The 27,812-nt window shown below is 35.5% G+C and overlaps 2 protein-coding genes and 1 long non-coding RNA gene across 5 annotated transcripts in view; 2 read left to right on the top strand and 1 right to left on the bottom strand.

Annotated features, from left to right (window-relative positions):
• LOC127877656 (myelin expression factor 2-like) overlaps window positions 1-7,188 on the bottom strand; it is a 49,316-nt gene extending 42,128 nt beyond the window's left edge. For both annotated transcript variants that reach the window (XM_052423734.1, XM_052423735.1), the window contains exons 1-2: window positions 7,028-7,188; window positions 4,228-4,400 (exon numbers count right to left, since the gene is read on the bottom strand). In XM_052423734.1, the coding sequence (XP_052279694.1) occupies window positions 4,228-4,400; window positions 7,028-7,041 (187 nt within the window). In that variant the 5' untranslated portion in view covers window positions 7,042-7,188. The remainder of the gene's footprint in view (window positions 1-4,227; window positions 4,401-7,027) is intronic.
• Window positions 7,189-7,255: 67 nt separating this feature from the next.
• On the top strand, window positions 7,256-16,139 carry LOC127877657 (uncharacterized). 2 transcript variants are annotated; one of them, XM_052423737.1, is made up of 11 exons: window positions 7,256-7,888; window positions 8,276-8,425; window positions 8,970-9,063; window positions 9,311-9,369; window positions 9,999-10,091; window positions 10,832-11,029; window positions 12,214-12,378; window positions 12,778-12,904; window positions 13,451-13,611; window positions 14,461-14,563; window positions 15,321-16,139. In XM_052423737.1, exons 1-11 carry the CDS (start codon window positions 7,664-7,666, stop codon window positions 15,446-15,448), a joined length of 1,503 nt encoding a protein of 500 aa, XP_052279697.1. In that variant the 5' UTR covers window positions 7,256-7,663; the 3' UTR covers window positions 15,449-16,139. The 2 variants fall into 2 exon arrangements, with proteins under 2 accessions (XP_052279697.1, XP_052279696.1); XM_052423736.1 differs by having other exon boundaries at window positions 13,451-13,626.
• Window positions 16,140-19,135: 2,996 nt separating this feature from the next.
• Window positions 19,136-23,640, top strand: LOC127877664 (uncharacterized). Its single transcript, XR_008048515.1, has 4 exons — window positions 19,136-20,478; window positions 20,902-21,035; window positions 21,594-22,382; window positions 22,495-23,640. It is a non-coding gene; the product is annotated as an uncharacterized LOC127877664 (long non-coding RNA).
• The last annotated feature ends 4,172 nt before the right edge of the window (window positions 23,641-27,812 follow it).

Here is a 27,812-nt window from a genome sequence, read left to right as displayed (position 1 = left end):
TCCAAAGTTTGTAAAGTTTTATGATTTCTAATGCCTAATTATGTTTTGCGTAAAATTCGGAAAAGATAAAAGTAAATATAAAAGCAATATTTTCTACCGACTTGAATTAAAATAATATCGTTGTGAAGGAAAATTTATGACGTTCCTAAAATATGCAAAAGTATTTTTTCAATATCAGATGTGCGATGTAGGTTGGTATAAGTTGTTTGATTTCCCTACCAAATTATGACATGTTCTGTTATAAAGGTACAGTTTTAAAGCGTAAAATTGTTTCCGGTCACCCGACCCTACGTTTTTTTTCTTGTCGACCCTAAAATTTAGTTTGGAGTATTTAAAGTCGATTTTCGTGCAACACGCTTTTCTTTCGACATTATCACTTTACATGCATATAATAGGGATATAAGGCATCCGGATAAAAACCCTCCCGTCAATTTCATAGGGGCTCTCCCGTCTTTTATTTGGAAATTTAAATATCGCTTACCGTTAAACTGAAATAATGACCCTTGGATTATTTTTTCAATATACTCAGTATAAGAATAATTTCTTGTGAACGCATCTCCTCTTATTATTTCAATGGATTTTCATTTATACTCATGGACATTCTTCAGGGCAACATGCAGTTGTACGTTAATGCCGGAAGTTATATATTGCCTTTTATTTAGGAAGTTCTGGCCCTTGAAATATTTGCCTCTATTAACCTCAATTGTACAGGAATCTGTCGGACTCTACCTCATTCCCCCATACAGAGGCTATATAATTATGTGTAAAGCTAATTCATGCTAACAATTCACTGTCGCAGTAAAACGGCTATTACCGTCAAAAACAGAATGTATATTAAAAATATTTTTTTCATTTAGGAATGCATGTATGTTTCCTAATTAATAAAGAATACAATAATTTATATGTTGAATAAGGTTCAGAATGTAATTTTGATCGAGTCAATTTAAAAATCCGCTTGTAAGTGATAATGTTATTTTATTATATCATAAAAATATCCCTGTAAATGTTTGGCAAATATGATGATCTTCTAAACACATCTAGAATATCAGAACAATACTACGGAATTTAAAAAAACATGTTATTTTCTTAAAGATCAATTGTGTATATTTGTAAATACTTATATTGAACTCTATACATTTTAATCCGTATCAACTCGCCATTTCACTTAAGTTTCTGTTTCTGGATTTATTTTCATTTGCATTGTTTAGTCGTACAAAGTACGGTGTGTCATACCAGCAATAATGAGATTTGAGCCATGAATACACTGTATCAAAAATGAATACACAAGATCCTTATTAGTGAATTCATTGTGAATTGGTCAACACTGGCCTAGCTGCTGATAGGATCTTCTCCAGAAATGAAATACACGGTAGATTCGCTGCAGCTGATACACAGCTCATAGTGACACATATTTGTTATTGAAAAAAAATTAACACCATAGAAACGTCATTATAACCATCATGTTTCTTGATATTACTTGTTCTATCGCCCGTTATGAAAGGAGGACGAGATTATTAATGGCACTATCCGGATTCCGTACTTTGATAATACTTGTTAAGATTTTCAAATACATTTTTTGAGTCCCCCAAACCGAAATTTTCATAAAGCACCACACTCGTGTCACGTATATTCAACGTTATGAATGCCCAAATAACGATCGTTTGGTCACGTTTTGGTCAAGATTTGTGCCCGCCATAACCCCACCAATTTCATGTAAAACTAAAGCGGTGGTATGCATGCGCGATACGGATCTTCATCCTGCTTTGTCCCCACGACATAAAATGTCACATTTTCACGAGACTGAAACTTATTTTTCTCAATTTCTCTTGTATATACGGAAAAGGGATATATTATCTTTTATTCACATCAAATCCTGTTCATTGTACATATAACCATCATTACAGGTTGTTGTGTTCGTTATCGGTTCAAACGACATCGGCACAAAGACCCCGGTAATTGGGCAATGTTTAACACGTGTTGTGCATGCCGTAAATTACATTAGCTGAGGTTTCTTTAATCTTAATTGCTTTTTTCCACATGTTACATTTAAGGGACTTGTGATATCATTGAAGACATATAAACTTACTTATCTTCATTTTTACTATCGGTTACAAGTACCATCTTGGAAGTATAGTTGACTCAATAAATAATACAACTCCAAACAGAGGTGGCGCTAGAGATAATCGAACGTGATATGAAGCTCCGTGTTTTCATCAATAATAACGAAAAGAGGGCAATACAAGTAATTTACGCAAATATAATTAGTTAACGCGTCTGTCAGGATTGTTCAACATATCGTCATACTTTCATAATGTACGATTATTTTGGAAACACACACAATAGGGTTTTGAAAATTCTAATAAGCTACATCGCTTCATATTACGTTTAGCAAATTATGCTGATGAATGTACGCTGTTTAATAATTGTGTATTATGGATGAACTAACAGATTCGAGTCCAATTTCATTTATAAATAACGTTAATATCAAGTTGAATCTGCAGGAAATTATTGTATTGTCAAAACAAGGCCGGTCATTTTAGGCATGTGGCCAAATGCAATTTAATTAGACACAAGAAAAAACACGACACACACTGGGGTCACCGCATTAACATGGCCAATGTAAAGCAACGCATAGCCTGAGGTTTAGACCCGGTTTAAGGGCGCCGAAACATTACACTTTGCCAAAAGAAAAAACAAACCTTCAAAAGCAAAACACTAATTAACCTAATTGCATGACATTTTCAATCAAACTACAATAAAAGAGAATACGCTTTATTTGATTAAACTATTCAACTACTCAATGGTTGTATGTTCACCAGAGCAACATAACTGTAACTTTCTAAGGCACAATGAAATGAAACAAAAACAACGTCGCATGTTTTTAATAAAATAATAAGTTAACTCCAGAAATAAGATCATGGGGGAAAATAGTCAAACCACCCGCTGTCTTTTCCTTATTGCTCTCATGACAACAAAAGCCATCATATATACTATTTACCCTCAATATAAGATATAAATCAAAATAATTCGTAGGCACTTATCAGGATCCTCTTTACAAAGGTACCATTATAATTAATGTCGAATTAATAAAACTGTTTCCTCTAAACCACTTTTACCTTTTCCGGGTTTTCCATTAGGCATTTTTTGTGTGCGAAAAAAAACCTAAAAGTAGACGGACTTTGACCGTAATGTACAGACCGACAATGACCCTGCCATACACTATTTTTACATCGTTAGAAGCTTTGGAGGCTCTTCTTTCCAACGGTACCATTATAATTCATATCGGACGAATAATAATGCATTTATAACCATTTTTACCTTTTCCGGGTTTTACCTAAAAGAATTCCGGGTTTTCCGGACATTTCCGGGTTTTATACCTTCCCATATCAAATGTTGGCTAAATTCTAGCATCATTTTTTCTCATGTAATTTCATACAAATTGGAGCATTGCCGGATGGCAACTTTGCATATGGAAATGGTTGTCATTAAAATTCAGATGTGTTTGTCGGAGTACACATTTACTTATGCTCATTTGAGAATAAAACAAAACGTTTACAGTTGTGTGTAATTAATTCAACGAGTCTGTGTTAAAACGCTTAACGTGATGAAACAATGTTTTGACAATATTACGCATGAAATGCACAATTTCCACGAGGATTACACCGTTGCCATCATCAGTTTTCTAAGAAACTGGCCACTTTTTTATCTTATTAAAATGGTACATGTGTAGGTATAACAATAAATGCGTTTATAATTTATATAAACATTAAGTTTAACAGACAAGTGTAGTTCAGCAACGGACAAGTTAAATTTCCTAAATTGTTGTCCGTGTACAAGTATAGTTTTTTGAGATTTCGCCTGCCCTGATCAAAACAAAAATATAATTACTTATAAAACTGTTCTATTTGTTATATCCACGAACTTACGATAGACCAGGATAATGCACTTTTGGAACAATTTTCCTTCCTTTTAGAAATGTTTCAGACGGCAATTGCTAATGTTTGTATTTTTTACAAAAATTATGAAAGTAACTTTTACGGGTACTTTATAAAGAAGGAAAAGAATTGCTGACTCATACGCCGGAAATAGGGTGATCACAATAGGTCAACATGAGAACTTGAGCTCAGGTGCACTATATTGAAACATTTAGGTAATTCCTCTTTTATTATTGAGTTGCATCCATTTACAATCAGTTTCTCTGGAAAACTGCATTAGCTATCGATGTACCTTCATTTCTGAAGAGATCCTTGATTTCTTGCCACTTCAGGTCATATGGTATATTGCTGATGATACATCTTTTTGATTTCATATTGCGGGGTCGTCGTGGGGATCTACTTCTCTCACGCGACCGCTCCCGCTCCCGCTTTGCGATTGGCGAACGACTTCGGGATCTTGAGTTACTTTGAAAAAAAATGAAATAAAGTTAATTAACTGTCAAGTTTGGTTTTTCTCTTATTTGATTTGATTTACTCGTTGCAAACTACTTATTCCTAAACAGGCCTTGAAAAATCCATGGGCTTCCCAAATTTGTGACTATAGTTGATGGAAAGGCAAAGTAAGTTTTATACATACTGGCTTTGTAAATGCTTTTTTCAGGTTTGGGAATTAAACCAATGCAGAATCTCCTGCAACACTGACAGAGAGAGTACACAAACAAAATAGTTTACACAATGGAAATGCACATTTGATGTTACAGTTTCAATGATGTTGCAGGTACTGACGAATTCAGTTGTGACAAATGTGCTCTTTTAGTCTTCATGACCATATGTTGCTTTAAATCTTATCTTATCATTTATAAAGTATTTATTTTGTGAACAAAACCCTAACAAAGTATTTTCTCTTAAGCATTTAATAATTAACTTGATAGAGCCCTGGTTTAATTTTGTCAGATTTAATGTTCTTGTATAAAATTAAAATAATGCAGGGTGATCAGATTTAACTACAGGGAAGAGTCAATGTTCAGGCCTACTCACCCAGCAGGACAACAAGACTCAGGAAATAATGTTCAAGGCCTGTCAATACTAAATTAGATATTTTCTCAATCAGAATGAAACATTTCCCATATTAAAATGGACAAAATACAAACACCTGAACAATAAGGGCCATGAGCATGATGGTTGTTGGTGGCTTAATAGTTGCAATAACTCAACTCTCAGCTTTATAACCCAATGGGTTGCTGAGAGTTGCAATGGGCTCTCTCTTGTCCATGGGTGCAAAATGTTGTCAACAATGCAAGGGTTAAGGAACACTGAAACTGCAAGAACTTATTAAAGTTTACCGGTCTTAACCACAAACTCATCCAAATGGTATTATTTAAGCAAGAAATAATTGCTTTTTATTGACTTAGTTTTTCTTTCGTACGCTGTATCCGCCATTTTGGAAAATTGACCCAATATTGGTTAGGTCGCAGTACACCAATATTTTGCACGTCGGGTTATGTGATGGAGCCTATTAAAGTCGATAACAATGTGGTATTCGATACAGAATACACTGTTTCAAATATAAACATAAAAATGTCAGCGAGAAAAGTGTGTTGAAACATTGTCGTGTTTTTATAGGGTGAATGCAAAGGATAACATCAGTAGGTTGCTATTCAGGTAAATTTAACATGTTTTTTATGAAGTTTTTTCATTATTTTCCTCAATTTGTCTCGAATGACGTCTGTTCAGTGAAGCGCAAGCCAGAGCTCCAGATAAGGTTTTGTGAAATTCTTAAATTACTACCAGATTTTCAAAAAGAATTCTTAACTCTGAAATTTTATTTTTAACGTTACTACTAAGTTTTGGAAAATAATTCTTATTTTTTCTTAATGACCTAAAAATAAATAATAATGGTTATTTTCATGCAAAAAAATCAAAATAAACATACTAGCAACTTTATTTAAACGAGTTCAACAGTGTCTTTTCAGTATTATACAATTTTATTTTTCAAATACCTTCATATGCCCAAACTGTCCTTAGATTGCATGCCTTAGATGAATTTTTAGATATTTTACAGTTAAAACGGGTCTGATCCCTTCAATCTTTTCAACGATTAGCCACGGGATTTGTCCCTTCCACTCGTTCAATGTTTTTTTGTGTTTTTAAGTTTGGACCCGTCGTGTCGCGTTTTTGTTTAGCTTTTCCGACTGTCTCGGCAACTGAACATACAACATCGTATAAGATATTTTCTATTATGTCTTTCTAAACATTTAACTTCGGCTCACTTTGCGTACAATATGTTAAAAGCGTGTTTTTGGATGCTTTGCAGTTTTTTAGGACGCTCTCTGGGCGCCGCCATTGTTTTTTGACAGATAGACTGCATACGCCTCTTTTATTGGAAAAAATGCGCATTGTTAAACAAACCCGATAACCATTCTATATAAGCACAGCAAAGATCTTTAATACGCGAAAAGAACTCAATAAAAATCGATACGAACCGATGCAAAAATAATATTCGTAACTTGATTTTGTAATTCTTAATGGTACGACAAGATTTTAAAATAAATACGTAACGAACTTGAAAATAATTGGTAATTACGAAAATACGACCCTTATCTGGAGCTCTGGCAAGCCCACGGATTCTGTGCGCTGAACTGCACCCATGTGTATGAAGGGGTGCATATGGAATCCGAGAGCCGCCAAAGCAAAAATTAAGGCTCTGGGAGTCCGTTTATATGGACTAGTGGCTTACTTGAGTTCAACAAAACTGTCTCTTGTGAGCCCTGTTGTTGCGCAATTAACAAGACTATTGCCAAGCTTGAAGCTTTAACGATCATCCCGTGTAAGAAGTTTAATGTTGTCGACTTAGTTATCATGTCAGTTGGTTGTGTTCATTTACCAAATGTTCACAGGTACGAAATGCCTTTTTAGACTTGGAACGAACCATCTGAGGTGCGAATACATCAACAAGAAAATATAGCTTCCTTTAAAACATGAATAAGTTCAATAAAGCATTTGATTGCAAAAATATTATACAATTTCAATAAAAACAAATTATTTTGTTAAAATATCATTATAGCATACAATACATCATAAAATGCCAATACCTCTGTTGAGACATTCTTACAACACGCCGAAAGTTGAGTCACGTGATGTATGCTAACCAATTAAAATCAATTCTTATTCAATATCGCACTCGACTTAAAAAAACAAGGAACACATAAGTTGCTAAGAACAAAGTTATGTCATGTAAAGACTTTTTGTTTCATCATGGTCGACTTTCAAAAAGGTGCCTTCGGCTTTTGTGTGGCTGGTTTATCTTTATTTCATGCTGAATTTGTGTGAATGAGTTTGGTTTGACCGTTTTGACTTCACGCTTTAACGGTTTTACAAGTGACCGGTTTGACCTGTTGCCATTAATATGTATTGTAATTTTATGTTACTCAACAAATTTTATTTTTCAAAAGACACAGTTTCGTTCATAGATCATACTTTCATCTAGTGTCTCACAACAAAAATATTTTCCGTAACATAAATTTAACCCTTGTTTTTTTCAAGACTGTTTGATATTTCATTTCTATTTTTAACACCCATCCAAACGTACTTTATTTATAGCGCACGAGATTTGTCGGCTATAAATAGATTGTACTATCATTTAAAGCGCACCTTTTCGCTGTTTCACAAACACTTTTTTCACAGAACGGACTAGATCTACACCATTATAATTTATTTAGAAAAATACTATGGCGTCCTCATGTGTAGATGTATACGTTAAACTTCCAAACGGCAAGGCGATTGAGTCACAGCTTTTGCCGTCTGATACGGTTCGCCTTATCGCAGAGAAAGTTGCCATCTCTGAGCACGTGCCAGTAAGTAGGGTTCGATTGAAATACCAAGGAAAAGTCGTCAACAAATTAAAAACCATTGGTTTTCTTGGGATTTGCGCTGAAACAATCTTGAAGGCTGAGGTAAATATGTGTGTAGTTTGCTTCTTTTAAATGTTAAGATGTGTCTGAAGACGTTTCTGCATGCAGATCTAGTTATATATTTTTAGATAATGCTACCAAATTGGCACTTTAACAATAGTTTTATCATATTAGATTATGTTTTAAATAATATATTTATATTATAAATAATCCAATCACATGTTTTTATCCATAACATATTAAATATTTGAATTCTTTTAAAAGAGATTCAGTAATTAAACGTTATGCACCTTATGTTACTGTTTAAGGGAATTCGAAACACTAGCCTTTCATCAATAGTTTAAGTTACTGAATGCAGATATTACAAAAGATTGACCAGTTTGTTGACGCGTAGACACCAAACAATCGCCGAGTTTTCTTTCATTTCAGATTCTATGTCCGAAAGACATTTCTCTGGAAATTCGCACGCAAGACGGCGGCTCTACCACGATCGTTGCGCGGACGACGGACACCGTGGGGGATCTCGGGCGCGTGATCGAGGACCTCACAGGCATAGGGCTGGACAAACAGGCACTTAAGGTGGCGACATTACATTTACATGCGCCGCGCTCTATGAAAAAGGGGTTTATTGCATGTGCGTAAAGTGCTGTCCGCACATGCTAATCAGGAATGACAATATCCGCCTTAAGTAGAGATTAGCAACGAAAAGACATTCTTTCAACTAAAAAATCACAAACATTGAAAGTTTCGTTCCTGATTAGCCTGTGCGGTATGCACATGCTAATCTGAGACGACACTTTACGCACATGCATTAAGTCCGGTTTTCCCAGAACGAGGATAATACCCATGTACTAAGTATATATAATTTGGAAACAAGAAAAGTTCAAGAGAATGAAATATAATAAGCAACTCATTTAGATTTTTTATTTAATAACAATATACACATAAGACACTTTCTGTATACCGAAAGGGAATCGTACGGATTACAATAGATCGCAGCATTGATCCAATCAATTCGATATAACATATGCAATTATAGCTGCATAAACTGTTTCATGCATATGAACTTTCTTAATTAATACTCAAAAAGTATTATTGTTGTGGAAATGATGTTATTTTTTAGTTCAGTGGAACGCAACTGAAAGAACATGGATCCCTGTTGTGTGACGAAGGATTGACCGATGGATCTGTCGTGACGGTCGTCGTTGCGACAAACGGTATAATGGATCTTATACATAACTCGTTTTTGTGGTGTCGATGTCTAGTATTGTAGAACTTACTTTGCTAAAGACATCATCAACAACGTTAACTACAATGTATTGGCACAGTAAGATCTAAGTGTAAGGTCGTTTTGTCGTTTTGTTGCGTTTACGCAAACGATGATTTCGGGAAAAAACCGCGTGATTGTTGAATGAATGTAAACTTCTTGTTTGATAATTATACTGGATTTTTTTTTATTTTCAGACGCACCTGCGGACAAAGATGGAACAGGAACCCAAGAAGATAACGAACACATTAAACAGGCAAGAAGTGAACAGTGATTGTAATGTAACAATATGTGATGTTGGGTTCGAATTTTGATAGTGTTACTAAATAATAAACATTGTACACAATAAAGACTGATTGCGACATAACAATATTCTATTCACGGCGACATTATTTGCAAATATGCTACGCTGTTATATACAAAAAAAAATGTAGTTATTATTATTAAGTCGGAAGACTACTTTTGTAATGAGCTGTTTTAATCTATATTTTTATTTAAAAATTACGTCTCGGTAAATATGTGCAGGTAGATTGCTGAAAAATGCGTTTATACCGAATTGGATTGATCAATAGATACTAATGATTGGAGATTTTATTTCAGAAGTAAATACATGTAATACCATATGCGATTGGAGAATTAAAAATTACAGCGAATCCTGTAGCAAATTGCATTCAAGCAACAGCAAGGCGGATTTTGTGCATGGTTTCATTGCTCAATTGCTACGATTATGCAGTCATTGTTTACTTAAGTAGACCATATACCTCCAGAATTAAGAACTCGCAGATCAAAAGCTAACGAACAATGCTACATGTTCAGTGTTATATTGAACATCGCCTCAATGAAATATTAAAGATATGCCACAATTATTTTCATTCCAACTTTTAGAGTCTGTGCAGCAGCTTCAATGTGTCTGGACGCCACGTGGATGTCGTGTTTTGCTTTGACACAACCGGAAGTATGGCGAGCTGCCTGGCCGCAGTAAGTCTCCGAGCTGATATTTCTTTGGTCATGGACAGAGCTGGTATCGTTAACCCTAAGGAGAAGTAACAACTGCGTTTAATTTGTCACGCCTGTAGATGGCTCGGGAATGAGTCTCAAGCTAATGTTGCGGGCGACTTAAGTAAATTCACCGAGTCCTTACGCAGAATATCGTCGACTCAAATTGTTTCGATATGCGAACTGATTTAATGTGCACAATTAGGTTGAAAAAAGTAGAGCATATGATAAAGATCAACGTTATGCAATCCAAAAATATTCTTTTTTGTATGCGTGTGGTCCTTAAAATCTGTACGTTGCGCTCAATACCGTTTTCCTTTTTACACAATTGTTGTCATTTAACCCATGAGCAGAAATGCATAGCGAGGCTAACACTACAGCTCTGGTAAGAGATTAAAGTAAAGAGATGGAAATTATGGTTGCATTTTATGTGAATAGGAAATTTCCAAGTTATCAGTTATTAATTGTTTCTTCATCGACAGAAGTGTTTGAAAAGGAACCGATCCCCCCCCCCAAAAAAAAAATACTATTATGCATATGTAAACTATTATAAAATAAACAAGACATCGTAAAAAAAAAAATCTGCAAAAATCAACCATCTCACTTAGATATGTAAAACATCTTACTTCCGAAATAATGTATCGCCGTAGTGACGATTTCCTGCGGTAATATATATTATAACTCTTAAATGAGATTTACAGGAACCGCCATGTTGGTTTCAGGTGCGTGCAAAACTTCGAGAGTCTTGTCAACGGTTGCTTAGAGATATACCGAACATGCGCATTGGCATCATTGCTCACGGGGACTACTGCGACCAACACACGTACGTGGTACGTCACGTGGACCTCACTAATGACGTCGACGTTCTTGTAGACTTCGCCAATAACGTTCCGAGTACTGGTGGCGGGGATTCACCAGAGGTAATTTTCGTAATAGTGTAAAAAACTTATTATTTACGAAGATATATATTAAAAAATGTGTTATAAAATGGTATTTTACTTTTTTTGTATTCGATTCCTATTTATAAAGGAAACGAACGGTATTTCCAAAACTGTGAAATAATGTCTTTATTTTGACGTCATGCCGTTATGATTTCCATGCACACGTCAACATATTTATCGCATCCTTTCTCATGGAAGATATAACTCGTCATAACGTTTGAAACTCGGTTAATATCGAGATTCTTTACTAGAAAAAGCGCACTAATCCACTATACATAACATACAAGCCAGACTGGTAAGATAAGGAAAGGCAATGCTTGTCGTTGAGGCATTTATAGTCATTTTAGTACCACCATCTAGAACAGATATGGTCCATAAAGTTTGTCTTTAATCCACAATCAAGTCATCCAATAATGTATTATGGATACCTGCGTTAAACACGCATGCTTATTGTATTTTTGGTAAGCGTTTCAAAGATATGATTGATTAATGCATCAGTGGTACCCGCATAGCAGGAATAGGATTGATTAATGCATCAGTGGTACCCGCATAGCAGGAATATGATTGATTAATGCATCAGTGGTACCCGCATAGCAGGAATAGAATTGATTAATGCATCAATGGTACCCGCATAGCAGGAATATGATTGATTAATGCATCAGTGGTACCCGCATAGCAGGAATAGGATTGATTAATGCATAAGTGGTACCCGCAAAGCAGGAATATGATTGATTAATGCATCAGTGGTACCCGCATAGCAGGAATAGGATTGATTAATGCATCAGTGGTACCCGCATAGCAGGAATATGGTTAGTTAAGTATCGGCATGCATTAATAATGCATCAGTGGTACCCGCATAGCAGGAATGTTTGCATCAGTGGTACCCGCATAGCAGGAATATGATTAGTTAAGTATCGGCATGCATTGATAATGCATCAGTGGTACCCGCATAGCAGGAATATGATTAGTTAAGTGGTACCCGCATAGCAGGAATAGGATTACTTAAGTATCGGCATGCATTGCAAGTATGATTATTGCATTATCGGTATGCTTTCCAGACATGTGATTTTTGCATTATATGTATGAGTTGCATGCATATAATTATTGCATTATGGATGTGCGTAACATGCATGCGATTATTGCATTATGTGTGTTCGTTATAGGCATACGAATGGGCCCTCCGCCGCGCACACACACTTGACTGGTCGGAGAGCAGCGCAAAGGCATTGGTCATGATCGGGGACGAAGTTCCCCATCCGCCATCCTACACGGACCAGGGGGTCTTCTGGATGGACGAGCTGGACGTGCTCATTGGCATGGGGATCAAGGTCGATTAGCATGTAGTTGGGATGCGTTGGCAACGTTTATATGTTTAATGTTGTGACCCTGAAAGTGTACTGAATCGTAACGTGTTCTGATTTGAATATTTGCCAAATCTGGTTATTAAAGGTTAGCTCATAACCATTTCCAAAACGAGTGTCATCCATTTCCACCAAGAAATACGCTTATATATATAATGCGGCATAAATGAACAAACATTTGTCAAAATTGTAAAAATGTTGATCCTGGAATCAGTTATTGCACGATTAGCTACTGGTGTCTTTGCTATGAACATTTTGAAAGTAATGCACAATGAAATAAAACAAGCATGAAAAAGAAAGCTTTATCGACTTAGCTCATATACCAGAGCTGGCACATTATAAACACCATTTTTGGAATTTCGATAGGTGTACGGCGTGAGAGCGCTCGAGTCTACATCCTCAGAGCCCTTCTATTTGGAGATGGCCGAGAGGTCAGGCGGTTACTACCTAAGACTACAGAATCTCAGCCTTATAACCGACATGTTTCTTGCTGGTAAGGTCTTCACGGACACCCATTTAGCCGCGCACTGGAAAAACGGTCTGACTTCGTGTGCGTAAAGTGTCGTACCAGATTAGCATGTGCAGCCCGTGCAGTCTAATCAGGGACTACACTTTCCGCCTAGACCGGATTTTCGTTTAGAAGAAACTTGAACGAAAAATTCTTTTAAAGCGGAAATTATCGTCCGTTATTAACATGTACGGCCTTCTTTGCACAGAACGCGGTTCTTTCTTTAAATGCATGGCAATAGTGTAACAAGTATGTATTTAGTGTATATTCCTCATCAAAATGCGTTGAGGTAAATACTTGTCGATCAAGTTGACCAGTCATTGGCTTATACCAGGCTTCAAGTAAACAATAGAATCGTCGATTCTACTTCCTTCGAGTACTTGGGGAAAAACATTGGTCAAATAGACAAGAGGGCCGATGGATCGTTGTCTATTCTAGTCCATCCGTCTTCTTTGACCAAATGACCCGCTTGTTTTAGCAGATCTAGTTTTGGGCGGTAGGCTCACGGCATTCTGTTGTCTGTTTTCAAAGTCTGCTACCGTGAGTCGGACAGCAACCAGTTGGAAGCGTTTGTAGCGGAAGTGGAACAGGAGGGCCGGATGACAGAAAACACAAAACACTTCCTGGACGCGCTCGAAAAAACGAGTGACAAAACAGGACCAAAAGATCGGCCATCGACAGACACAACACGGGTAAAATTATTAACGGTACTCAATTTTTGTTGTTGATTTTCTTTTTTTCTTCATCAGTTATAGTTGGTCTATGTTTGGCGACTGGCTTCATGCGGCGTCAAGTTTTAGGTCTTAACCGCTTTAAAGGCAAGATAATTCATCCAATATATCGATGAAACTTGGTCAGAATGTTTGTGGATATCCAAGCTCGGTTTTAATCAGGTTCACGTTCGTCTAAATCTGTGTCTAAAGATCAAAACATTTTTCAAAACAAATAACAACAAACGGGATGAATTCCTTGCCATTTTTTTTATTTTTGTGTCCACTTTGTGTAGTTTACATACTCATTCTGTTTACATAAACAACCTTAAGCCATGCGAATAAATCACTTTTATATTTACCACATTTGTTTGATGTGCCTGCCATTTTCGACCGACTATACCACATGTGCGACTTATTCGATATGGCTCTTTTGTAAAACAATATGCACATAACATGTGGTCTTCTTAAAAACCAATATCTTTTGCTAATATCATACTTTTATTTGAATTTAACACAATAATGCACTACACTTTGATGACTTTGTATTTTTAGCGTTTTTGTTTTTTTTCCTTTGACTTAATCTTAATTGACTTGTGAATACTTCTTGATTCGTCTTTTTTTTTAATGTCAACGAAATAAAATGTTGAAAATGTCTGTATATTTGAGACTTTTTGCATAAATTTTTGTTGTTTGTAAAAGAATAACGACTTACGACACATTATTATTACTACAACTCTGTGTATCGCGAAATATACTTGAATATAGCATTCAAAACCCGAAATATTTAAGGATATCGCTAATTCTAAATAATTATGTTATGTTATACAGCGCTACGTAAAGCAGCCATGGTGGGACCCAACGTTGGACCAGCCTTCGGACAATCACCAGTACGTCTATGATGTCACCTCTGACAAGTGGTCGGAAAGGAGAAGTACGCATGAACATGATTATATTAGTTATTTAAGGTGCCGTTCTATAAATGCGAAGAAATGTAGTACCGTACACTGATTTAAAGGGACTTCTCACGTTTTGGTAAATTGACAAAATAAAACAAAATTGTTTCAGATTCGCAAATTTTCGTTTTAGTTATGATATTTGTGAGGAAATAGTAATACTGAACATGCTCTAATATAGCCATTATAAGCAACTTTTAATGATTTAAAAACCTGAAAATTATAAAGCTATGCAACTCTAAACGATTGAATAATTTGGAGAGTTCTGATATGTGAAAACCTGTGAAAAGGTCTCTTTAAATTGTGATGAATGTAAATATAATGTATGTAAAATTGATCCAGCATATACAGTTTAAGTCAATTTGCATAATTTCCCGACATTATTTATGTTGTTTTGGCTAAAAGTTATTCAATGCGGTCAATTATTATATTGATCAACTTCATGGTTGTGTGACTAATTTGCACTATGTCTTTCAGGACAGTACCAAACTGGGCATAATGCATGTGCGTAAAGTGTCGTCCCAGATTAGCCTGTGCAATCCGCACAGGCTAATCAGGGACGACACTTTCCGCTTTTATGACATTTTTCGTTTAAAAGAAGTCTCTTCTTAGCAAAAATCCAATTTAGGCGGAAAGTGTCGTCCCTGATTAGCCTGTGCGGGCTAATCTGGGACGACACTTTACGCACATGCATTATGCCCAGTTTTCTCATTACACGACTCATATGCCTTTCAGGACAGTACCAAACTGCTGCCAGTTCTGCAACGCCTGTCACTCATTCCATGACCTTGAGAAGGGAACCTGTGAACAAGTCCTTGTTGAGAAGGGTACTGAGCGTCTTACGCATCCGCAGGTCACGATGAATCGAAAGAATCCACACACTGTTTGATTCAAATACTTAGAAGACATTTGTGCGTGATAAAATGCACGTGGGCCGTGCTCTGTGAAAAAGGGGTTTAATGGAACGACACTTTCTGCCTAAACTAGAATTTTTCTAGGAAGTGTCTTTCATGAAACGAAAAATATCATAAAAACGGAAAGTGTCGTCTCTGATAAGCCTGTGCAGTTCGCACAGGCTAATCTGGGACGGCACTTTACGCACATGCATTAAACCCCTTTTACACAGAGAACGGCCCATATACATGTATATATTTATGGATTTGTATTTTCCTAAAAAGATTGTAAAACCTTAGGCCACTGTATATTGTACAACCAAATGCTAAGGTTTACTACTGTACAACCATGTGATAGATTTGCCGTTGAAACATAGAGCCAAACTTGAAAACTGAACTTTATCCGAGTATCCTCAATTATTTGTCAGAAATAGGATCAAGTTTTGCGGACCGGCAGACAGACGGTCGTAGGGAAAACATATACTCACCTGTCATTAGTTCAAAAATATGTAAATGAAAATAAAAGACTTTATATTATATACGTTAACAAGATGAAATGCTTTGATACTGTTTATCGAAATGCATTATGGGTTAAAATGTACAAAGCCAGCAAAGAAGGTAAATTACATAGAATAATAAAAAATATGTATGAAAATGTTAAGTCATGTGTTAAGCTTGTTCATCATACTCGGAATATTGTAACTATGCTGTAGGCTTACGGCAAGGTGAAGTTATGTCCCCTTTGTTGAATTCCCTGTTTGTAGAGGACTTATAATTGTTTTTACAGAATTACCCCTCTTCCGGTGTTAGTATTAATGACATTGTATTGATATTGTTGATTTTCGCAGATGATATGGCCATAATCGGTAAATTCCCCGGGGAAGTGCAGAAACACTTGGATCTTTTATCAATTTACTGTAAATGCTAGGGATAAATATATTGATTATTTCTTGATCTACGTGCAGATTTCTTTGCCATGCATCATGGGAAAACGTGCTAATACATGTACTTAAAATTGTGTGCTACCACGCAGGCTGATTAGACGTTAATTGTTTTTCGCTACATGAACGTCCCGCAAGATAATCAGTGCAATTGTTTTAACTACTTATATAGAAAGTGAAATTCCAAATTTCTACCCCTAAGACTAGCTCGTGTAGTCGTCGTCACGGAATTTGCCGTTTGTTTATGTTTTGTCGTGGTTGGAAATCCGATTCGTGCATATACATAGTATATAAAGGGTGTAAAAAGGGAGATATGAAAATGTAAATTTATTTCGCCAAACAACAATTACAGCAATCAATATAAATCACATTTATGGAGTATATAAATACGAATTGTACATGCAAATATCAAATGAATACATTAAATATATAGTAAATAATCTTAACTAAGTCCATGAAAATTTCGACATCACAATGAGAACAAGTTTATAACAAATAAAATTAACGTGAAAAGGATAAAACGATAAAAGAGAATGGGAAATGTAAATTGATACAATTTAAAGAAGTATTATAGAACGAAAACATTTAAATGTGATTTGATTGCTTTCAGATAATAGCACTTGACAAAAGCAAATACAACATGAAGCTATATACCCTATTTTTACAATATGAGGCACCATTTCACGACAATTGGGCATAATACATGTAATGTCGACTATGCATACAAATAAATCTTCGGAACTACAATGATTGATGGTATTGCCTTAATGTTCCTTGAACTACGTTGAAAACTGTACACAATTTGAACGCCGGTACAGTTCAATTTTGCCTATTAATGCACCATAAGTGGAGAATTTTTCCCCAACGGTTAAAGACACGGCCATTTTCAGAGAACAGATAGATTGCTTCTTTGAAACCATCTATTTATAAATTGTCTATAAGATAATTAAGTTATTCGTGTAACTCAATTTTTAAGACCTACCTTTGACGGCTGCCGATATATTTTATAATATCGATGCCGCAACTAATTAAAACAGTTTTTCACACCTTACGTCGACTAATTAAAGATTCAAATTAGAAACCGTATTACATGAAAGGAAGCCGAAACAGATGGAGAATTTATGTACTTTTATGAGCTTAACAAACTTATTACTGATTAACAGCACTGAATGGCAATTCTATACTTTATTAAGCCGTACGGCTAGACAATCCCCATAAGAAAGGCTATACGTACATAGCCGTACGACTAGCCAAAAGCTTAAACAAACTTATTACTGATTAACAGCACTGAATGACAATTCTATACTCTAATTAATAAGCCGTACGACTAGCTAATAGGCATAGCTCTGTACGTATAGCCTTTCGTATGGGGATTGTCTAGCTGTACGGCTTAATAAAGTGTAGAATTGTCATTTAGTGCTGTTAATCAGTAATAAGTTTGTTTGTTTTATTCAGACTCCAGTACATACGAAGATATTTGATTGCATTCAGTAGGCATGGTTTGCATGGATTGCACCTTTACGAGGTACTTTTCGAAAGTAAGTACTTGTAAAAATACACAGATTAACATGTTTGCTTTTCAGATTCTTTCTTGGTAGTTAAAACTGTTGTTGTGAATGTCTTTGCAAACAGGTGTGTTTACTTGGTAATGTTAATTCGGCAATGGTTGAAAAAATCATTTGGAATGATTGAAGAACAACAGAATAAATCTACTCCCATTTGACGCAGTTCGTCGTAAGTTAGGTCTAACAAAGTTGGTTGTTTCAACTTACCAGACCGACCCAACTTGTTGTTGCCGACCCTGAATCTTTATTTTGTGTATTCCATTGGTGCCGACACTGAACCTTTATTTTGTGTATTCCATTGGGGCAGACCCTGAACCTTTATTTTGTGTATTCCATTGGTGCCGACACTGAACCTTTATTTTGTGTATTCCATTGGGGCAGACCCTGAACCTTTATTTTGTGTATTCCATTGGGCCGGACCCTGAACCTTTATTTTGTGTATTCCATTGGTGCCGACTCTGAACCTTTATTTTGTGTATTCCATTGGTGCCGACACTGAACCTTTAGTTTGTGTATTCCATTGGTGCCGTCACTGAACCTTTATTTTGTGTATTCCATTGGTGCCGACACTGAACCTTTATTTTGTGTATTCCATTGGGCCGGACCCTGAACCTTTAATTTTGTGTATTCCATTGATGCCGACCCTGAACCTTTATTTTGTGTATTCCATTGGTGCCGACCCTGGGAGCCGTTTCATCAACGATTTACGACTAGTTGTAAATTACGATTTACATAAATTACGATGTTTCAATGAAATCGCGTTTCATCAAGCAAATCGTAAATTAAAATTACATAAATTTCATACATAAATATACGACTGGGTAAGGGCACCCGTAAATTAACGTAATGGCGGTCGTTTTTGTCATCCAAGATGGCAGGAGACGAACAATTACCAATGCCAAGGCTTTTAAGGGAGAGATTGTTCTCGAAAACCTTAGAGATGAGAACATTGCTTCGATATATCGTCTAAGTAAGGGCGGAATAGAGCGATTGTTGGTTTTGATCGGGGAAGACATAGCACCAACTTGCCGGCGAGCTCATCCCTTTCATTCCGTCGCTTAGGTATGTAAATAAGGCGAAGAAATAATTGATTTAAACAAGTATAATTATAAAATTGTATTTATTTTCAAATAGCAAATAAGTAGCATTTAACCCAAAAACTTGAGAGTAGTTGCCCTTTGTTTACTTAGCATTTGACAACTCGGATTTTGCAAAATGGTTGAAGAATAAGTTATTGTTGTATCTTTTCTTAATAAAAGCATTCGATGATTACCGTTATTAGTTTAAGCATTTATTGTTGTGTTTCTTTACAAATGACTTTATGTTAAACTCATTCTATTTTGTGTCGACGTGTACTTATCGATGACTTTAAGTGCAGACTGATTTACCCCACCCGCTAATGTTGAACTTGTAGTTGTTCTACTTCCAAATGTTATGATTGAACAATACTTTACCTCGAAATTGTTGATTATAACATCGTGATCATGAAAATGAATATGACATCATGATGTTGTTTGTGTTTGCTATTTTTAAACAAGTTATTGTATTGGTTAGTTATGTAGATGCTGAGTAATGGTACCTTATGTATTTAATAATTGTAGAAAAATCAGCTTAATTGTTTCTATATTGTTCTCATTTGATTACAATGTTGTTCGATCGGTCATTGTCAGCTCAGATACTACTTACCTGTACCCCGGTTACTCTTTAAGTATACTTACATGTAGAGCTAACCCTGTTACAGTTAATTATTAACTTAATTTTCTTTAATATAGCCGGCAATTTAATGCTAAATGGGTTGTTGTAGGCTTAATTTTTTTAATTATGTTCACATTAATGTCATTTTTTTTCTCAAATAGTCTTTATATCATCGAAATTTATACTCAAAAAGCATATTGATGCAGTTTTTTCAAAAGGTAAGTTTAATTTAGATAAACAATATGGCTTTACATTTATCTGTAGTGCACTGTACCACATCGAATTTTGGGCAATAATACAACTCGGGTACAGTCTAATAAGGACCGGGTACGTTTAAGTATATTAACCTTACCCGAGGTACATGCAAGTATGCTTAATGATACCAGGGGTACATGTAAGTAGTACCCAAGCTGTGAATAACCAATCGAGCGTGAGTAAAGTAGATTGTACCTTATGTCTTTAATAATTGCAGAACAATTACCTTATTTATTTCTATATTGTTTCCATTTGATTACAATTTATTTATTTGTCAAATTCAATTCTGCAGTGCTATAAATATGCACCCCCATCCCAAAAATTTATTTCGTGCATATTGATGGGGCTTTTTTATTTATTTACTCCTTTTCTGCATTCCTCCCTTTTGTGTTGGTAATGTGAACATGAAATGATGAGCACTTTCATGTTAATGAATAACTTTTATTTTTTTTATAGATTTTGGCATATTGCATATTGCCAAGGGAGATGTTTACTGAGGATTCCATGCCATTAATATGCAGGCTGTTGCTGATGCCAGCATGAGGTAAATGTAAATACAGTGTTATGATTCATTACCTTATCATTAAATTTGGTATTAAAGCAGATAAATACCATAAAAGGTTGAAATAAGCGTAATGCTTATCATCTTTGACATCTAATAATCATTAGTTACGTACATGCGCAAAAATCATTAACTACCACAATAAGCACTATTAGCACTGTGTGATCAAGCTTTTGTTCTTTTATGTGTTAGCCAATGCAGCTATCAGTATTATCTTTAAATATTGTCTTAAGTTACATTATTTCATCTAGGTAAGGTAACTAAAATATAGTGATTTGATAATACTTAAGCAAGTTTTGTGAAAATTATTGAGATGCTTTCCTACCTTAATCTAACAATATTAACTGTGGACTGCTGTTTTATCAAGGACAAAGCAACTGCCCAATAAAATATTTCAATTTACAGCAATATCTGAGCACCAATGATGAGGGTCATCTGCTGGGAGATAGTGGGTATCCGTTAAGGACTAACCTGATGACCCCTTAACCTCATCCCTCCCATGCTGCGGAACAGGCCTACAATGACCATCTATGTAGAGGGTGGGTAGTAGAAAGGGCATTTGGAGTGTTGAAATCACGAGATTGGTAACATATTATATAGGTTGTGAAATATAAGTCTTATTAGTGCGAGATCAACTTACCACACAGTATTTAAATGAAGTATTAGTGCCAATCTCTTTCTCACAGTGTCTTAAATCAAACGTAACGTCTAAAGCTTGATAACGTACAACTTTAATAATCAAATTTTAGAATTTATATGTAAAGTAACTTTTATAATAACTGAGGGTTGTTTGCATGTGTAAATATGATGTTTCATAAAAAAATGTCCGTTTAAATAAACTGATGATTTATTCATTTTATTTTAAATCTTAAAAATTCATTTTGCTTATCATCAGACTCTATGTATGAAATATTGTTTACTAGTGCATTTAAATGATATTATGCATTAATAGTGAATACAGGCACAAATAAAGTGTTTTGTAGGCTATATATTATATATAATTTATATTGAAATTAAATTAATGTCAATGGTATCAGGACAATTTAGTCACTTAGACAAATGTCTATGTTAAAGAAATACATTTGATATTTGTTTAGATCTGCATGCCACTGGTGGATGTTGGCCTTTCAAGTCCAATAAGTGCTGTGAAATATCAACCGTGTACATGCCCCTGCATAACCTGTGTCTGGATTCAAACGTTCCACTGATAGAGGAATTGGTTGGAAATGAGATGGAACCGGAAGTTATGAACAACACACCAGTACATCGAGCAGCATGTGATAAGAGGCAGCAGCTGATCAAACTGTTTCATAAAATGTGTTAAAAATTTATAGTTATAAATGTTATAAAGTGATAGATGGCTCGAGTCTTCTCTGAATAGGCAGAGCTACACTACTCAGCCAAATGGCGTAAAGTTGTGTCATAGCTGATTTGGAAGGATTGGTATTCCTGGTCGTCTAGACACAATAGTTACAACAGCTGATGTTTGCATGTTTTATAATTGTGTATGCATAATTTGTCTAATATTTACTTCAAGGTTATAGGTTTGTGAAAGAAAAAAATGTCAATGTTCTGAGGACCAATAAAAAAAGTTATGTGTTAGGTATTACCAAGTGCTTGATTTAATATTTATTTTAAAGGGAACTTTTCCTAAATTTTGGCAGATATTCAAGTTTTTCATTAAACGCTTTTATATTGATACATGTAAACACTGGATCTAAAAAGCTCCAGTAAAAAAAGAATACAATTAAAGAAAGATAAAAAGTAACTCCTACAGGGCTCAAACCACTGACCCCTGAAGTAAAAGCCTCACACTAAGACCACTTGTCCGTCCATGTTGATACAATGAGTGATGTATTTTACACTTTATATAAGCAATCCTCATCGTGTCACAAAATATTACGACAACAAGTGAACTCTACAAATTATTCAATCGTCGAGTGTTGCAGCAGATAGTTGCAACGCTTTAAAATTTTCAAGTTTTTAAATCGTCAAAAGTTGCATATAATGGATATTTTAGAGCATGGTAAATGTTCAGTATTACTGTTTCCTCACAAATATCATAACTACAACAAATGTTTGCGAATCTTAAACTTATTTTTTTTAATTTAGTAAATTTACCAAAACTGGAAAAGGTCCCTTGAATATTGAACAGTTATCTGAGCTCCAGAAAAGATCATATACTCAAGGTACTTTTCCCCATTAACAATTATTCAAGTGATATTTTACCCACTGACTTTCGCTCTAAAAGGTGTTCTCTGTAATGAACATTCTCAAAGCCACATTAAAACAAGGGCTGTTAGTAAAACATGCATGCCCCCCATTTGGGCTGTCAGTTGTAGTGGCAGTCATTGTGTGAATACGTTTTTTGTCACTGTGAACTTGACCTTTGACTTAGTGACTTGAAAATCAATAGGAGTCATCTGCCAGACATGATCAATGTACCTATGAAGTTTCATAATCCAAGCTGTTGGCATTCTTGAGTTACCATCCGGAAACCATTTTACTATTTTGAGTCACCGTGACCTCGACATTTGACCTAGTGACCTGAAAATCAATAGGGGTCATCTGCAAGTCATGATCAATGTACTTATGAAGTTTCATGATCCTAGGCGTAAGCATTCTTAATTCATCATCTGGAAATCATTTTACTGTTTCAACTCACTGTGACCTTGACCTTTGACTTAGTGACCTGACAATCAATAGGGATCATCTGCCAGTCATGATTAATCTACCTATGAAGTTTCATGATCCTATGTCCTAAGATTTCTTGAGTTATCTATCATCCGGAAACCATCTGGTGGACAGACCGACCAAGCAAAACAATATACCCCCTCTTCTTTGAAAGGGGGCATAAAAAGTGGGCTTGTAAATGTTACGGTACTTTATAATAATAAGTGTGCTGTCTATAAATATGGATATTATTGTCATAAAAAAATAGAAGTTTTCCAATATATTAGATTGTTTCCGAATGTATTTACTAAACTTTACCCCTTTATGAGTCTCTGTTCAATTTTTTAGTCATCTACCGTTAAAATGTTGTTTACCTGTGCATTTTTTTTGTATTTTTATTGAAATGTTTATGATAATAATGTTTATAGTATTTGATAACAGTTGCTATTACACCAGTTTTCAATGAATAAAACACAAAGAACATTCACAAATATTTATTATTAATCGGGAAGTAAAATATATTAACTGGGCATGGTATTATAATTCATATGACAATTTATATCTTACATGATAGTATGTGTAATAATAAGTTTCATGGACTCACTGAACACCATCACATGTAAAATCAATTAAAAGTTCCAGAAACAATTGAGCAATTTAGAAGATTTTTAAAGAGAAACCAGTTCCTCATGATTATTGCTTATGTCCCTCTGAATGGCATATCTTCCCCTTGACGCCATCAACATCTCCTCCCGAGTTTTATTACGCTGTTGCTTCATTCTTCACATGTTGCTGCAAGCAGATAGGTATAGGTGTTTATTTCTATCCAATACGCCATAGTAGGCACATGAGGACAACATAAATTCACAATAAAATTTCCAAATTTGTACTCAAATTATAATTTTATGAGTAAATTATACTTACCTGACATATGTACTTTAGGATTCTATCTCGGCCCGAAAATAACTCGCTATACGGTAGGCGCCGCATAGTAGACGACTACCGGAAATAAACAACTTTCGCGCATGCGTATCGTAGTTTCCTCTCCGCACGACCTCATGCTCGAATCACTTTCCTTGGCGCCTTCGAAGGCCTCAGAAAGTAGTCTGAAAAAGAGGGGAGGAAGGGTGGGTTTGTACATATGTCAGGTAAGTATAATTTACTCATAAAATTATAATTTGAGTACAAATTTGGAAATTTCATTTCCTAAATTATGTACTTACCTGACATATGTACTTTAGGATTCCTTCCCAAAGCAGTCCCTCTTTGGAGGCGGGTTCAGGTACTTTCTGACCACTCCAACAATTATAGTAGATCTTCTCATTCCAGAGTTTTCTATATCTTCTATTTCATAAAAACTGCTACAACAGTCCCTCTTATATACACAATAATAACTGTACACAGCACAAATCATGTATTCTTATTCACTTTTCCACATATTTAAACAATATATTTAAAAAAAATATATGATGGATAAACCACTACTTGTGGCCATCATATATATGATATGTTCCATACTGTTGACTTAAAAACAGTTCATTTTCCGGAAAATAACTCGCCGGGGAGAAAAACATTATTCTTTAAGAAAATCAAATGATACATCTTTAAAATAGAACTTCACAAAAGTAGATGATCTACTCCAATCCGCACTGTCTAAAACATCTTTCAATGGAGCTCCCTTAAAAAGAGCCCATGATGGTCCGATTGACCTAGTTGAATGACCTTTAACTTTAGATACATACACTTTTTTCATTTTGTATGACTTTTGAATAGTCTTAACAATCCATGACGAAAATGTCTGACTTGAAGCCGCTCTATGCGGTTTATTTACAGTTAAAAATAATTTCAAAGAGTCCTTCTCTTTTGAATTCCTAAATTTTTCTGTTGATTTCAGATAATAAGTCAATGCTCGTTTTGGATCCAACAACTTGTTATTTGGAAAAGCAGGAATAAAAATAGTATTGCTCTGATGTGAACCTCTGTCCTGTTTCGATAAACCATGCCTTATGAAAGTTACACCTTTTGCTTGTACATTCACAGAATTTTCTCCCAATGTCAAAGATTGTAAATCCCCACATCTGCGAAAAGTTGTAATTGCTATGAGAAAAACTGTCTTGTAAGTTACATACTTTAAACTGGCTGTCTTTATTGGCTCAAACGGTGGTTGCTTGAGGGCATCTAAAACAAACAATAAATTCCATTCAGGTACAAGTCTTTTCACTGGTGGCCTTTCATTGAAAATGCCTTTCAGTAAACGAATAATATAGGGATGTTGACCCACTGGTATTCTGTCCACCGGGTTCAACATAGAAGACATCATTGATCTATAGCCTGAAATTGTTTTGTATTTTAAACCATCTTTATATAAATCAGCTAAAAAATTAGCACAGTTATTTAAAGATGGAGTAAAGGGATCAATTTGTCTTTTACCACACCAGCTATGGAATTTCCTAAATTTACATCTATAATCTTTCTGAGTTCCGATTCTCCATGATGAACACAATAATTTTCTAGTTTGTCTAGAAAATCCTTCTGTTTCATACCGTTTGTCGATAATCTCCATGCAGTCAGTTTTAGAAGTTTTGGATTCGGATGTAACATCCCTTTCTGAACCAATAAATCTTCCATTTCTGGAAGCTTGACTGGTGGAGCTATCAACAACTGAAGAATCATTGGATACCAATGCTGACGTTCCCACATTGGTGCTATCAGAATCAATTCGCACTGAAACTTCATCATGTGTTTGAGTACCTTGCCCAACAGACTTATGGGTGGAAATGCATATGCCATCATGCCTTCCCAACTTATGGACAGAGCATCCTGTGTCAGTGCTAATGTATCTAGATTCCATGAGCAAAACACTGGACATTGTTTGTTCTCTGCTGTCGCAAACAAATCTATTAGCGGAGTCTCCCACATCCAAAACAGATGGTTCACTACAGTCTTGTTCAGTGACCATTCTGTAGACTGAAGTTGGTGTCGGCTGAGAAAATCCGCTAATACATTTGTCTGCCCCTTGATATGTACTGATTTCAATTTCATATTGTGGTGTAGAGCTAGGAACCAGATTCTCTGAGCTAATTCGCAAAGTCTCATCGATTTTGTACCTCCCTGTTTGTTCAAATATTGAACTGTGCTGGAATTGTCCGATCGAATCAATACATGTTTGTTCTTTAATATCGGAACAAAATTTTCCAATGACAGATGTACCGCCTTCAATTCCAGATAATTTATATGCTCTGTACTCTGGTTCCTGGACCAAACACCCTGTACTACTTTGTTGTTCACAAAACCACCCCATCCCACCATTGATGCATCGCAAGTCATTGTTATCTGCGGTTGAATTGGTTGCAAAGACACCCCTTTTTGAAAATTGGCTTGATGTAACCACCAATGGAGACTGGATTTCACAGACTGTGTACATGGGACCTCCCAGTGCAGAGACATTCTGGCTGGACTCCAGTTTCGTAACAAATGCATTTGAAGGGGTCTCATATACAGTCTTGCATTTGGTACAATTTCTAGTGTGGATGCCATCATTCCAAGAACTACCAAATATTGTCTTGCTTTTGTGTAACCATTGATTAGTAGATGAATTGCCTTCACTAATTTCTGAAATCTTTCTGCCGTTGGATAAACCAGGCCTTTCTTTAATTGAAAAACTGTTCCTAAATATGTCAGAATCTGTACAGGAATGAGAGTGGATTTGTTTTTGTTTATTATGAAACCTAGATTCAGAAGAAGATTGAGCGTTATCTCTCTTTCTGTTAGTAATATTTGTCTTTCTTGATTCAGTTGTATCCAGTCGTCCAGATACACTGCTAATCGTATGGCTTTTACTCTTAGATAAGCTGCAACAACTGACAATATTTTTGTGAAAACTCGTGGAGAGACAGTTGGTCCGAAACATAATGTTTTGAATTGGAAAACTTTCCCCTTCCATGCAAATCTGAGGAATTTTCTGTGTTTCTTGAATATGCCTATGTGAAAATAAGCGTCTTTTAAGTCGAAAGATATCGCCCAATCGTTCTTTTGAACTAGATTTAACACTTTTGTCAATGTGTCCATCTTGAAATGTTGCTTTCGGAGGTACCGATTTAGAGGTTTTAGATTTATGACTGGTCTTAAATCTCCTGTCTTTTTCTTGACTAAAAATAGAGTACTGTAAAAACCTGTCGTCCAATTTGTTTTCGGTACGATTTCTATAGCATTTTTTTGCATTAAAGAATCTATTTCTTCCTGCATAATATGTTCGTTTTCGATACTGACATGAGTTTGTTTTATACCCTGAAAAATTGGTTTCTTTATGAATTCCAATTTGTAACCCTCTTTTATAATTGATAAAACCCATTTGTCTGTTGTAATCAACTGCCAATTTTTTTGAAAATGAGTTAATCTGTCCCCTACTGGTATCTCCGGTCGCAACATTAACAGACCTGACTGGTCATTGTTTACTAACCTTGGCAACTGTAGCCCTTGGTCTGTTATTGGCTGCATAGTTGCCCCGACCTCTCGAGCCACCAGCTCTGTGCTCTGTTCGAAAAGTACTTCGTGAGTCCGCATTGTATTTTGGAATGCGAAATGTAGGTGGCGCTCTATTGTATTCATTTGGCTGAACACCCATTCTTGTATTTGTCTTTACA

This window comes from Dreissena polymorpha, chromosome 4 (assembly GCF_020536995.1).
Source record: "Dreissena polymorpha isolate Duluth1 chromosome 4, UMN_Dpol_1.0, whole genome shotgun sequence".
Classification (NCBI taxonomy): domain Eukaryota; kingdom Metazoa; phylum Mollusca; class Bivalvia; order Myida; family Dreissenidae; genus Dreissena; species Dreissena polymorpha.
This window is presented reverse-complemented; position numbering and strand designations above follow the sequence as displayed.